Consider the following 15,291-nt stretch of genomic DNA (forward strand, 5'->3'; position numbering starts at 1 on the left):
TAAATACTAATGTTCCGTGACCTTTATTTTTTAGAGCGTCGATTGAGTCAACAACTTTTTGGCGTCTTTCGATTGAAATAGACTCTCATGCGTTCTTCACAACCCCCCCATACTTGTGGCGGCTTACATCGGGCTACTGACCACTTGATGTCAGTCCACAAATTTTCGATGGGGTAGCTGTCAGGGGGTTGCGGCCATTCTATTACCTTGACATTTATTTTCTCAAACCATTTTTAGCAGTTTTACTTGTGTGCTGGAATGTCCAAACAAGCGGCATTTCTTCACTGGCATACGGCAGAATGATTTTCTTCGGTATTTTGACATACGAATCACCAGTCATGTTTTCCTTAGTCCAATAAATGGATCCTACGCTTTGCGAAGGAACCATTTTACCATTTCTTTTTTGTATATTTCGGCTGGTATTCGGTATTGGTTCAACATGCGTTTTAGACAATAACGGCACTTTTCTTGAGCTATGGGCACTCTGGTCGTGATCGTACAAACACCGACGTACAATTTCAATACTTGCAGCTACATGAAAGGCATCCTTCATCTCTGTATCAGCTGCAAATGAAAACTGCTTTGAGCAGCTGACAATGAAATTGATTTCCCTCTCTCTCTGACATTGCTGCCTTCTTTCCGCGTTTATATTTTTTGGTTGGTACCTACCTGGAAGCGTTACGTACCATTGTGGGTGAGCAACTAATAATATTGGTTAGTCGAAAAAGTATTTTCGTATTTTGTCAATAGATGTTGCTGCAGTCATATATGTCCAGTGTTGCCAATCACATTGTGTCATACCATAAAGTGTTGGAAAGCCGACATACGAAGCTTCGAAAAAAAGTTACAACTGTTCAAAAATGAGTGAAAATAATGAAGAAATTCACTATATTTTGAAATTTTTTATAACTACATGGTTCGCTCGTTTCCGTTCTGAAAATTTCGAAATTTCGATTTACACTCATGAAATAATGTCTCTAATGGAAAAATGGCAAAATGTACATATTTGTTTATTTATTTATTAGTATATTAAGTTGAAGTTTGATTAGAAAACGAACGACTACCCCATACATTAAAAGAACGCCTAGTTCTACTACGAATTTGACTGCAACTGTATATATTTGATAAAGTCTGCGACTGCTCATGTTCGTGTTTCGTCTTATCACTTCCGCAAGACGCCAAGTTTGAATTAGCGCGAAAGCGCCTCCAAAAATTTGGGCTGTGATAAAAATAACCGCACTTGAACTTGGAGACGTGCGGGCATTATGAAAAGCACTGAAATTAATTTCATTCAAGAATATGCGATAAGTAAACTCAATGTTTTTTCAATGTTTTTTTTTTTTACATGTATACATAAGTATGTATTTGTTTATATATTTATTTCATGTAATTCACGTTTTCTTATACTTAGACTTGCTTATGACTAAGTATTTCTTAGAAATACTATCACTTTAGACTTACAGCTATTTTACATTATTACAAGCACACTACAAACGATAATATATATGTATGTCGTCACCTGACATGCAAAATAACGTTCAAGAATGTCGAGTTTTTTATTGCTTTCGATTCACTTCATCATGTTATATCGAACAAATTTCAAGCCTCCGCTGACCAATATATCCAATATATAACCATTTTATAACCAAAACCAAAATTTTGTTTCAATATACTTAAATATGTAAGTGGCTTCTATAGTTGGTAGTATATACGAAATCTATTGACAAAATGCGAAAAGACTTTTTCGACTACCCAATATTACTGCAATTTGTTCCATAAGTTTTGCCTTTCGATAAGAGAGGGCTTTGCTACTATCCCAAATTTTTTTTTGTTTTGTGGGCACACTCTTCATATGAACGTGAAGTTGTGAAGTTTCTTTTCAATCTGTCAATTCATTCTTTGTTTACAAGCCATTTAGTGTTGCCGTGTCACAGTATTTTTTACAATGGAAAAAATTGAATATTTTGCAGCGATAAAATCCTTATTTTAGGAAGGACCAAAAGAATTTCACGAAGGAATGTTAAAAGTCTATAATGATTGTTCACCTACAATTAGAATAGTATAAAGATGGGTTGCTGAACTCAAACGTGGTTGTACAAGCCTTGAAGGCGATCCTCGTGAAGCACGTCCAAAAAGCGCATCAACATCAGAAATCATAGACCAAAATAGAGGATACGGTTTTGAAAGATCGTCGACTGACTGAGAGAGATTTAGTGGAGGCTCTACACATCTCATTAGCGAGTATAAGTCATATTTAAGTGAAATTTTGGGTTTTAGAAAGCTCTGTGTAAAATGGTTGCCGCATTCGCTAACAATGGAACAAAAACAAAAAGGGGATTTTGTGTATCGATCCATCCCTCTGGATGAGACTTGGGTCTATCACCATTATTCTAAATTAGAACAAGAGGATAAAGAGTGGTGTGAACCTGGTTGTTCGGCTTCGAAACGATTTCGTGTCCGGAAATCGGCTAAGAAGGTTATGGTATCAGTCTTTTGGGATGCGAGAGGAATTTTGTTTGTGGATTACTTGCAAACTGGTAAAACAATTAGTTCTTAATATTATTGCAACCTTTTGGACCAGCTGAAGAAAAAAATTGTGAAAAAGATCAGTTTGCAGAAGGAAAAAATCTTTTTCATCAGGATAATGCGTCGTGTCACAAGAGCATTATAACAATGGCTAAAATCCATGAATTAAAGCTCAAATTATTGAAGCATACACCGTATTCACCAGATTTGGGCCCAAGCGACTTCCAGATCTCAAAAAATGTATGCGTGGCAAGCGTTTTTCATCAAATGAAGAGGTCATAAGGAAGGTTGAAGCATATTTTGCAGACCTTAGGGATTCTCACTTCGGGAATGGGATCCACAGATTGGAGGAGCGTTGGAGCAAATGTATTAATGTTCAGGGAGATTATACCGAATAATAAAGTGTATTTTGAATCATAAAATTGCGTTTTTCTTAACAAATGACAAAACTTATTGAACAAACTGGTATAAAAGTGATGTTACATCATTTTGCATTTTAAGTGACGATATGAATGTATGTACATACATATATACCGATGTTATGGAATAACAAATAATTTCATCAAAGCAAAAAATTTCATAAGCTTTCGATTTTCTCGCACTCATTGACGTGACTAAATGTGATACTGTGGCATACAAAACTATAAATCTAGGAAGAGTTGAAAATAATTGTTTTTTCTTTTGCATATTAAAAAAAAAAAAAATAAATAAATTAAACTTTGTACAATGTAAAGACAAAATTGCAATTATATCGGACGACAACTAAACTGTGGAGGTACACTTTAACTATAAATATGAGTACACAAAGGAGAGGAAGGGGAGTCTCACGGGAAAATTTCATGATAACATGCCAAGAAAAAAGCTAAGCACGTAGCGCAGCTGAGTCAGTTAAGTCGCGCTTAGCACTCAGCATTACATACATATATACATTCAAACGACTTGTGTAATTCAAACGATAAATCTGATTCATCATTTGAGCAGCTTAGGGCTAACTATATACGTACAAACATACAAACACGCATTTCTAACGGCTACTGTACAAATTGACTACCTACATGTTTTTGTAATTGTTGTACTTAAACCATAATTTATAAATAATCGTAACTACTTTATATGCATTACATGGTCGGCGCAGGCAATATACAAATTCTTAACACTTTAAACTGGAAACAAACGCATAGAAAGAATAACGGCGTTATGCACATACAGCTACGACACGCAGCAGACTACTGAAAGCTACGGCGCAATAAAAGCGTCAAAGAAATGCCTCACTAATACAACAACAACGTTTAACATTGTTATCAGTTATTGGTGGTACCGATTTGTGTTGATCGCCGCTGCCGCACACGAAGCAGTGTCATGGCGGTTGTGCCTCCTTGGGTGGACTCGTCGCGCTGGTGAGCAGTGTTTTTGCGGCGCCGCCGCTCTGCGCCTGCAGCACAGTGTAGAAGCCGCTTGCTGCGCCCGGCAGTGGCATGCCCATGACGCTGGCGACATTCATGGCTGAATCGCCATCTTCCATGACAATGGAACTATCGGCCGCTGATGGTATGGTGGGCAGAAAGCGCACACCCAGACGCGGTGGCGATGAGTCTTCCTCCTCTTGTACTGCCTCTTGGCGCACAAGGCGTGGCTTGGCGGGCATTGACGCGTGTTGCTGCAGTTGCTGTTGCTGTGATTTGCTGCTGTGCGCTGCGAAATGGAGAAATATGTGTAATAAAATAGCAAGTGCGATCTATGTAAAGAACTCACCCATGATTGATGGCAGCGGCGTCGTGCTGCCCGCACTTGAACGCGACAAACGGAACGTGGACGTACTCGCCGTTGTGGCCGAAGCGGAGCTGTCATTGCGTGAGCTCGACAAATTCGAGTCTTGCGATGTTTTTCGTGTTATCAGCCATGCCGAATGCCTTCGCCGATTCGGATCCATCATCTTGAGTGGTATATTGCAAGTGTGCGGCAGCGCGCCCGCCGATGGTGGGCCATTGCGCCAACTAGATGAACGTGACGAACAGAAGTTCTCACTAGATATCGAGCTGGCGCGTGTCTGCTTCTGTTTCTGCTTTAGTTCAGCGAACTGATAAAGGTACGGTTCGGTATTGGCATTGTGCGAACGTGTACGCGCATGACGATGATTCGATTTGTTCGCTTTACGTGTTCGGCGTCCGTCGAGGCGGCGCCGCTCTGGTGTCAATACGTCATCGTCGTCGTCGTCGTCTGGATCGGTGCAATGACAACAGATTGCTAAGCGATGCCACGTTAAGCAAATCCACGAGTCACGCCGTTGATCGCGCTCCTGTAATTTATGCCAATTCGGCATTTCATTGGGCATCATGCGCAAGCAACGGCAACCGGGCGGATGTGCGGCGGGCAGCAAGGGCGGCAGTTCTTTCGGCATGCGCACACCACCTCGCCGGCTCAGACCACCGGCTAGTGCTGTGTTGGCGGCAACTGCACCGCGCGTAACACGCGTCTCCTCGAAGTGTTTGCACAGCGTTATGCAATCTTTCTTGAATTGCTTCGTCATGATGGCATAGAGAAAAGGATTGCAGCATGAATTTAATGGCAACACGAATACTGTGAAGATCTTGGCCTGCTCCAATGTGATTAGTTGCAGACCAAATATGGCAGTGATGGAAAAGAAAGCTATGGGCGACCAACAAAGAAAATCGGTAAAGACAAGTAGCGCCATTCGCTTTGCTATGCGTGAGTCATTGCTATTCCAGGCCTGTGAGCCCCGTATGGCCCAGTACATCTTCAAATAGCAGCCCATAAGCGTCAGGAAGGCGCAACCGTTAATGAACATCAACGCAATGACATATGTCAAACTAGCCACGCCGGTTGTGGTCTCGAACGGCAGACACACGGCAAACTTTCGATAGTCGGAGACGCCCAACAGCGGCAATGTAGCCATGATTAGCGCAAAGGTCCAACCCGCAGCCATGATATATGAGGCTTGATGCAGCGATAGACGCTTATTGAGATGTATCGCGTGGGTTATCGCATAATTACGTTCTAGAGTAATCACCGCAAGCGTGTAAACCGACAACTCTGACGACAGCACTGCCATGAAACCAGAAAACTGGCACGTGCGCGACATCTGCCAGGGAATGGCAAACTTGCGAAACTCACCCAATGTGCCAGCGTCTACAATGGCCAAAGTGCCGAGGTAAATGCCCATTAAGAAATCTGCGGCAGCCAAATTGCACACCAGAAAGCGCGGCACATCCATCTTCGAACGTGAGAACAACAGCACTATAATAACAGTACCGTTACCCAGTAATGCCAGCAGATAAACAACCCAAATTCCACAACGTAAAGTCCACCAATCGAAGAGATCTGAGCATGGCAAAAACGGACCGGGCATTGGTAGACATTGTATGGAGCCTGGTGCTATGTCAATATCCATTGTGCCGAAGAGACCATTACTGAAACCGGCAAAACTGCTGGACATGCTCATTGAACTCGTCGTCGTGCCTGTGCCGTCTTCCTCGAAGTATTCCTCGACATAAGTTGGAACATTTCCGGGATAATTAAAGTCCTGTCCGAAATTATCCCAAATGTCGTGCATTTGATTTCCAAACTTTTTGCTGAGATTCTCTGTAAGAAAGAAAATGTTTTATAATAGGAAACTTCTAGGAGCCTGTAAATATCACTTACGGAGCTGCGGCCATATATCCATCATGCTATTGTTCCACAAGCTCATATCGAACTCCGAATCGGATGGAAAGAGCACAGCTTCTTGTACAAGTGGCGGCTTCTTGGCCGCCGACATCGCCACTAACGGTATGAAAGGGCAGCAATGGTAGGCGTACGAAAGTATAAGCGTTTGTATGCGTGGAAACGTGTCTGGCGTGGGGAACTCACGCAACTTCGGATTGTTGAAAGTCTTTAAATGCAGCAGTTTGCTTAGACCAGCCGATGGCAGTTCGGGAAAAATATTATTGCCCAAATTTAGGTCCTCCAACTTGGCGAAAGACATAAAGGCTTCTTTGTGTATGGCGGTGATCTCATTACCTTCTAAGTCTCTAATGAAAAGAAATGCAGTTAGAAAAGATAAGACAGAAAGCGAGTGAGAGATGACTGAACGCAGATGTTGAGAAAGCATTAAACATGAAAGAATTGATACGAGAAAAAGAGATGGTCATGACGGACAGATCAAAATTAAGACGAAACTGATTAAATTGTATGAAATAACAAAATATAAAGAATTATCTAGAAACAATATGGCATAAAATATGTTAAACGAGAGCATAATACTTCGAAATTGTGTATACATACAACAACTGTAAACGTGGTATGCCGAAGAAGGCATCGTAAGGTATCGCTTTTATGCGATTATAAGAGAGCACCAAATCGTGGAGTTGTTTAAGGCCGGCAAATGGTCGCCCACTAAGAGATTCAATGTAATTACTCGAAAGATCTCTGAAAAGAATAAGGGTAGGTTGCCATGAATATTTAAGGAAGACAACATTTTAGTACTTACAACAGTCTTAATTCTCTGCAATTGGCTAAAGTGGGAATGCGCACTAAGGAATTCGTTTTTAGCTCTCTGAAAAGAAAACAAAAATTAGTTTCAAAATATTTAAAAAGCCAGTTCTTTAGTCAAAACTTTTGAATTCATAGCATGCCGGCACTTACAAGCTTTTCAGTCTTGGCGTTTGACGACACAAATTGGCGGGCACTTCTTTGATACCGGCGCGATCTAGTTTTATAACCTCCAACGAGAAGCAGCCGTCGAGATCGGGGAAAACCTTGAGTGAACGCACATCGGATAGAATTCTAATGCAATTGTACGAATATAACAGTAAATTAATTGTGTGTATACTTACACTAATGCATTTCTAAATCTATTATAAACTTTCTGTTGTTGTTACTCACAATTTTCGCAATCTCGTCATGCCGCGCAGCGCTTTCGGCATGATTATGGAAAGCGGATTCGCACGAAAATCAATCGTTTGTAAATTTCTCGGTAAATCCGTTTCATTTATCCAGCGCAAACGATTGCTGGTAACTGATCTGGAAATAGAAATTCACTTTGTATAGAATTTATCACTTAAAGAAGCGAAAAAGCGCACAAAAGACACAAGCTTGACTGCATTTTCTTCTACAAGAGTTCAATACCTACGAGAAGAAGATAGTTTCGCAAAGTAAACTCAATTGAAATCATATCGTTTACTTTACGTTTGCTTTTACCTAGATATACATGAGCCAAACTTGTCCTCGCAACTTTAACTCCAAACACACACACCCACCTCCCCCAAAACAAAGAAATATTGTAAGACGAGTATATGATTTCGCCGCTGACGTCAACTTCAGTGTTGTATTTTGAACCCATTCTTATCGCTGCATTTAACATTGTCGTAATTATCCTGTTTACCCGCAGTAGGAGCGAGTGGAAAATTGAAGTCGCGAAAGCGGAAGTGTGCACATTCACAAAAATATAGAATTATCACAGTGTTAGTGTACATGTAAGACCCTGTCGGAAGCACTTTAAGAGAGTGGATCAACAACTTATCGTTTCGGAATTAATATATTAAAGGAAGTTCTGAACTTTCGAAAAACTTAATAGAAATACCTTCAACTTCTACCGAAGTTTTCACTTGTTAAATTATACTTACATTCCATACTCCAGCTAACTCGCCGTGTTCGTAGAAACTATGTCAATCAAGTTGCTTTAACTTTACTCTGGCGAAAGCTGGACAGTTAATCAGAAATTATCTACATACTACCGCTTTACATTCCTCTTTGCAACTTATACAAGCTGCGTCCTACAAAATCTTTAGCCTCACCGTTTAAGTACCAATGAGGCAGTGTCCAGTTAGGACACCGATCATGGCGACCATGTGAAACTTGTTAAGAGCTGGTAGATCCATGTGACTTTTGTATTCCACTATGGGCCAGAAAGCTTTCCTAAAATTTCAAATGCTGGTTGCTGACCAACGTTTATTGAAGGACCCGCTTTTATTACATACAAATGCTTTCAAATCCTCGTAACTAGCGCTACTTGGTGGTCCAAAGCAATTCTCTGCTGGGTATTTTCATTTTATTATGTTGAGTGCATACGGTAGGTGTGTACCGCTTTATAAACTGTTTATGTCTGCGCATATGCAAGTTTATATTTGGCTGTCGACTGCAACTTGAGTCGCCACACTTCGTTTGGCAGTGTTTGCTTCCGATTTGGCGGCGAAAGAAGAGCTGTGCTGGAATTTCACGCTCAGTGGCAGTTGCAGTCAATTTAAAGCCTTCTTATCTGTTGCGGAATGAGAAAAAGGAATGATTTTTATCGCTTCAGGTTTTCCTCGCCGAAATGTTTAGTGGAATTTGCAACAAGATGACTTTTGGCTTTTTATTATTATTTCTTAAATAATGTACTATTTTATGAACATAAATAAGTTGCAAAGCCAAAAATATCAGTTTTGGTTTGGATTTTGAAAATTCAATTTTTTGTTCTTGGTCAAAATCCATAATAAAAACTTAAAAGAAATTTATTTTATCTTTGTTTGAAAACTGTTAGATACTTGAACAGTAATACTGAACCTATGGAGCTCGACAAGCGCTAGTAAACAAACGGAACTTCCGTGGCTCGGAGATCTTACTCTCGGGCAGAAGCCGTTTGGGGCCTCTGAACTGCTTAATCTAAGCAAGGACACTCTTTAGTAGGCTAACATACGGTGCAACTAAATATTTTTTTGGACGTTTTTTGCCAAATCCATATGGAGGTAGAAAAGGTGGATTCATCAAGACACTTTCTCCTCTACTGCTTAGCTTTTGCCAGACTAAGATTGAAATACCACGGCGGACACAGCTTCGTCGAAGGATTGATATTAAACGTCCTCACAAATCAGTGGTAAGCTGAAAACGCTTCGTCGATTATTAGAATGTGATGGTCCATTTTTAGGAGTTTTTGTGCATCACAAAAGTTGTATTTGGACTGTTGCCATAGAGAGATCCATCGTTATCCTGCACACGAGGATCAACTTGATAACCTAAACTTACCTAACATAAAGCAAACATTGTAAACTGTCTGCTACTTTCAACAAGTTGTTCGAAATTTAAAAAGCGAGTGTAAATGCGAAAAATGCCCACCACCAGAGCATAGAAGTATACAAATTCTTGTCGCATCATTTAATATGGCGCTCGTAAATATGCAATGAAATAACACGTTATGATTGCAACTGCAGCATGCCACCGCCGTAGTGGGTGCAAGCGTTGATGCGGCATGAAGACTGACTGGCAAGTGCTGCCGTCAACACTGTGTCATGCTGCTGCCACTACTCCATATCGCAATGTTTTGCTGTCGCTGTGAGTACGAGCATGTGCCTGTTGACGCTCCCCAGCGTCTGTTGTCACATATTTCACGCTACTGCAGGGAATGCGGCAAGCGCTTGCGAACATTGTGTTTGATCCTATTATCTTCTTATTTCGCTTTGTTTTGTAATAGCAGAAGAAGTTTTGATATTTCCACTTTTAACCTCATTTATGCATTCCGCTTGAGCAAATCGTGTCAGTGGCGGCGTGGGCGCTAGCGAGATTGCGTTACAGTTTGTATGTTGTTGGTGTAAGCACAAAATTTGTTTTTTCTTTGGTGTTACACGAGTAATACTGGTGTTTTGCCTGCGAGTGCATTAGCTCGTGAGTGAATGATTTCTAAGTCAACTTCAACTTTTTTGCATTTATGTCAGTTCACTTTTGGCCTAAATTCTTGGCAATGTCTGAAATAATGGCATTGTTTCTGCAGAATTCCTGTCGGAATTAAGTTAAGGCATCATGCCACCATTTTGCTTGTAGTTAAATTAATTTTTATTGTATAAGTATTAATGAAGACGCTTCAATACAATAACATTGAAGAATATGTAAGGAAGATCCGATATTATCTATAGCTAACAAAAGGAGATTGTTTACTTGTGTATAACTGAAAGTTAATTCTTCACCTCATACATACACACACAATTCAAACTGACTCATATTGACAGCACTTGTATACGTTTTTATCTTGACACCATGCTGCAGTGAAGTTAGTCGTGCTGACAATTGATATGAGCCGCATAGCTTACCGTGTCAGCTGAATTATCGAGTCTGCAAGTGTGCACGTGTAAACATATATTTCCTATACTCATTTTAAGGAGATAAACAAGAACATGTTGTGCCCGTTTAGTTACTGTAAACAGACGTGCAGCATTTGAAAATATATGTGCATACTTGCCTATAATATATGTATGCATGTACACATGTAGGCACATACATATACCTATAAAAGTGTTGTCAACAACAAAATGTTGTTGGGATATCTGTCTTTTGTCGTTAGCAGCAGCTTGTGGCGACAGCTTGGCATTTGCACTAATTTGAAATTACGCCCATCGATGTTTAAGTCAAGTGCATTGAAATTGCGTTATGTCATAGTCCGCTGTTGGTGTTGTTATGTATATACATATGTATGTATTACTAACAAGTATTTATGTAGCCTATAAGTAGGTTTGTGCTATTTTATGCATATGCAATTCTAAACTTACAAAAACGCTTTAGCATCACAGCAACAGTTGGTCTCCAAGACGTATGAGTAACATTTCGGCTGCCACTAACTGGAGACAATTTAAACCGAATATTATAAAAGAAAATGGAGAAGAAGATACCTAGCAGAAATTTGGATGAAAAATATGCTATCATGTGCACAATAAAATCATATTTAAACTATAATTCATACATATTGCGTAGTCGAAAAAGTATTTTCGTATTTTGCCAAAAGATGTGGTTGTAGTCTTATATCTCCAGTACTACCAATCACATTGTGTCATACCATAAAGTACTGAATAGGTGAAATTTAAAGCAAAACCAAAAAAATTAAATTCGGGGAAGTTGAAAAAAAGTTACAGCTACTCAAAAATGCATGAAAATAATGAAGAAATTCCATATACTTTGAAATTTTTGTATAAAAAAGGTAGTATCACTTAGCCCCATCATATTGATACATTTCCATACTGCTAGATGTACAAGAAGCTAGGTCCATGTTATATAAGTGCTTATTAGGCTTGCAATGGAAAGTGTAGAAAGTGACAAGTAGCCTGAGTTTGCCACTTGGGAGGCTAATTACATATCTAAACATACTAATGTTCTAACCAATCATTAGCAACTTGGCGGGGCCCATGTCTTGGAGTTGTTGCCAAATACCTCTCCCTACCCACTCTTTTATCCTTGCGGAGCAGCACCTTTATGGTATGGGTCTACATAGCATGCGGACCAACCCCAATGAAATGTTCAGATCCTACCATGTTAATGGATGCTGCGGAGCTGGCGAATGCAACAGACAGTTCATTCCCTGTTATAACTTTGTGACCGAGCACCTAGATAAGGTGCACCGGATTATATTGATATTCTAAAGGACTTTTGTTTAGCGACTCTAGGAAAAACTGGTTGTGAATCGTGAAGGCAAAAACAACACTGAATTAGCTCCAGAACAAGAAAATCACAGTTAAAGAGTGGACGAAATAATCACATTGCTTAAACCCATTGAAAATCTATTAAATAAATGTTTAAGAAAATCGTTTTTCGGAGTTCAATCTCTCAATATGTTGAAGAGCTTTGTCGAGAAGAGCTTGAGCGTCAATAAATTTTGATCAAATAAAAGCTAACAACGACGAGATATCTGCACAAACTTTGGCCCAGATATTTTTCCACGGCAACTCTACAACCTCTGAATATATTGATTCGTCGAAATCAGGTCTTTTCGAAACAAGAATTCTTAACTAAGTTAGGCACAAGTTATTACTGAAGACAAAACTACATTCGCCAATCGTATTGTTTCCATCGCATCACTATAACTTATACTTTTAAAATTTTCTTATGCATTAAAAGGTGTTACATATAAAAGATATTCACCTGAGACGAGTCTTATAGCGTCCTTTAAAATGCAAAACAACACGTATGATCAAATATTTGAAATTGAGTTTTTAATTGCTAACGATTCACTACATTATTTTGCATATACTCGTATGTATATATCATAAACTAAAACCAATATATAACCATTTTATAACCAATGTGCATTAATTTTTGCAATATGAGTGGTTTCTATTATATATTTTTTCTTCACTTGTAAACTTATGAAAAGTGTTGTAAGGTTATTTTCCGTTTTAGAAGACGATGTGTAGTGTCGGTGCAGAAGTAAACGTTTTTTTGCTTTTGTTGTTAAACAGTTTTTCATGGATATTTTACTTACAGTTCTTGCAAATGCGTCAGTTTATTCAATCCCTCTGGCAGGCTGTTGATCAAATTGTCATCCAGTTCTCTTTTTTTCAAGCAGCATAAGATTTAGAGATAAGACATATTAAAGAAAGACAAATTAATTAAAATAATATACTTGTACGAGTAATTTTAAGCAAAAAATGATTGGAAATAGTTATATATGCTTATATTAACATTAAGACCTAGAAAAGCAAATACTTTTTTTTAATAGTTTATGTCTGGTTCTTTTTATATGAATTTGCTCCAGTAATATGCTCCAAAGTAACCCAATAAATTAAAGTCATGTACAACACCAACAACATAGCTGTATGTTACATTTTTTTCAATGAATGAATTTGAAGATGCCGTATAGTATATGTGTATATATGTATGTTTGCATATATGTATGTGTGTTATGTGTTCTACTATATATTTGAAACTAAGCAGCACATACATATATCCCATAAATAACACAATGTCTTCGAGTGTGCATTCGCAAAAGATTTATCTTCCAGTGGTCACTTGAAATGGCCACATTTCAAACGCTCGATAGCATAGAATGCAATAACAACAATAATGGCAATAGCAATTGCGATTTCCGCAAATAACTTGCACTCGATTTTATGGAAGCATTGACGCCACAAAACTTTTGACTTTTCAACAACAAAGTAGCTGCCGTACCGTTATGGGCAAGCACACACACATACATACGTGCATTTGTATGTGTAGGAGCCACTTAGAGCTTTGTTTGTAAACAAATGTTATAAAATATATTTCTATATATACAGACATTAGTGTGTGTGTTTGTGCAGAACCCAAACAAAAAATGCAAAAAATTGCAAAAAACTTCTTGAAGTGGTGATATTCTCAAGTCGTGTTTTTACTGCTTCTCAGCCGGCGCAACTTTTCACTTAACACACACACACTAATGTGCGCACACACACACACATAAATAGTTGCCATTGCATTTATTTCCAATGAGTTTTGCATGTATGCTTTTAGTTAAGGGTTTTTTCGAATTTACTGTTATGCTTATAAATTGGCAGCGATTTTTATGCTCGTGTATTCACTCTCCGCACCAATAACTATTTCTATTCACTTGTATTTGCCGTCTTTTTGCACTTGTTTCCTCTATTCAATTTTACTTGCTGTGACCATAACTCTCCTCCCACGCATTCGTCTCCACTTCTTGCTGCTATTTCGTTTTTTGTGCGCTCGGGCAGGGAGCATTTGTTTCTAACCGTCCATTTTGTTTATTAAATTGCTGTGCGGCAATAAGTTTCGTGTCCGCTGGCCCAAAGCCATGTTCGAATTTTGCTTTTCAATTTTTCCCGATAAGGTTTCGAATTTTATTGCTGCCACTCATTTTAATAAAATAACTGTCATTTATTTGGAACTCAATCGTATTTACAGTTTTGCGGGTTTACAAGTCAGTTTAGTTAGTGAACCGATTGAGTTTTGATTTTTAACTTATTATTTTTTATTTAGTTGGAGATAACAGCATAACATGTTTTTGCACGGAAAGCCAAAATTAAAGTAACTACTATCTTCTTTATCGGCGTAGATACCGCTTATGGGATTATAGACGGTTTATATAACACGTTTTATATAATACTATATACCAACATAAATGAGGGATGACGTGATTTTGACAGCTCGTCGCGGCCATGTTCTTTGTTCCAAATTTGTTAGTGAGCCTACGACGATTTTCATCAGAAAATCATCTTCTCAGATTAGGCTCATTTCGGGCATAATGACTTCAAAACTGCCACTATTGTGGTGAGTCAAATTCCAGTGTGGTTCAAGAAATGCAATTGCGCCTCCAAAAATTAACCGTTTGGTGCGGATTGTAGTATGGCGAATGCCATTATTTGCTTCGAAATTAGTCACTAATAGAGAGCGTATTACACCATGCTGGCTAATTGTTTTCCGGAATTTACGTCTAAATATAGACACATTGCGTGCCAAGTTTGGCGACTCGTTAATTTCTAAAAATGGCCCAGTCAAATGATTAACAAGATCAAGCGATTTAAAGTCTGTAGATTATTTTCTCGGAAGGACTGCTAAATCAAATACTTTTGCTCATCAACCACAATGCTTGAAATTTGGAGCAAATGGATGGAGATATGCAAAGTGGTGGTTATTCGTTCGACATTTTGTTCAAATGATAAAAAGCAAAGAATTATCTACTTAACAAAAACAACAGAAACCATTTTGACCAAATGCAAGCATTTCATTTCACCATCACATCGTTCTTGTTTTAGACCCTTTATACACATCTATTCTTATTTCCTATATAGTGATTAACAGCTTCCTAGAACTGATTTAATTCGCGTTTCAGCTGGACAAAAGCAATCATAATTTGGGCTAAATCCAATTTTTTGTTTAAAAGAGCCACTATTTTATCAGTTTTTTTTACCGACTATTATTGAATGAAAAACAAGTAGCATCATGTTTCTTTAGGTTTCGAAGACTTACAAATCACTGCATCTAAGAGGAGCCAAGAGAATTCGAATCACTGCAGTAAGAGAGAACATATTTTTA

General features: G+C 38.6%; 1 protein-coding gene across 3 annotated transcripts in view; it reads right to left on the minus strand.

Moving 5' to 3' along the window:
- Positions 1–945: 945 nt before the first annotated feature.
- The window catches only part of LOC105232301 (leucine-rich repeat-containing G-protein coupled receptor 4), a 50,458-nt gene continuing 36,112 nt past the window's right edge, over positions 946–15,291 (minus strand). For 2 of the 3 annotated variants that reach the window (XM_019992510.3, XM_049451031.1), the window contains 8 exons: positions 12,743–12,811; positions 7,408–7,545; positions 7,168–7,308; positions 7,013–7,078; positions 6,808–6,951; positions 6,187–6,554; positions 4,279–6,126; positions 946–4,218 (listed from right to left, as the gene is read on the minus strand). In XM_019992510.3, the coding sequence (XP_019848069.3) occupies positions 3,884–4,218; positions 4,279–6,126; positions 6,187–6,554; positions 6,808–6,951; positions 7,013–7,078; positions 7,168–7,308; positions 7,408–7,545; positions 12,743–12,811 (3,109 nt within the window). In that variant the 3' untranslated portion in view covers positions 946–3,883. The remainder of the gene's footprint in view (positions 4,219–4,278; positions 6,127–6,186; positions 6,555–6,807; positions 6,952–7,012; positions 7,079–7,167; positions 7,309–7,407; positions 7,546–12,742; positions 12,812–15,291) is intronic. The other variant, XM_049451029.1, reaches the window with a different exon arrangement.

Source organism: Bactrocera dorsalis, chromosome 1, assembly GCF_023373825.1.
Source record: "Bactrocera dorsalis isolate Fly_Bdor chromosome 1, ASM2337382v1, whole genome shotgun sequence".
Classification (NCBI taxonomy): Eukaryota; Metazoa; Arthropoda; class Insecta; order Diptera; family Tephritidae; genus Bactrocera; species Bactrocera dorsalis.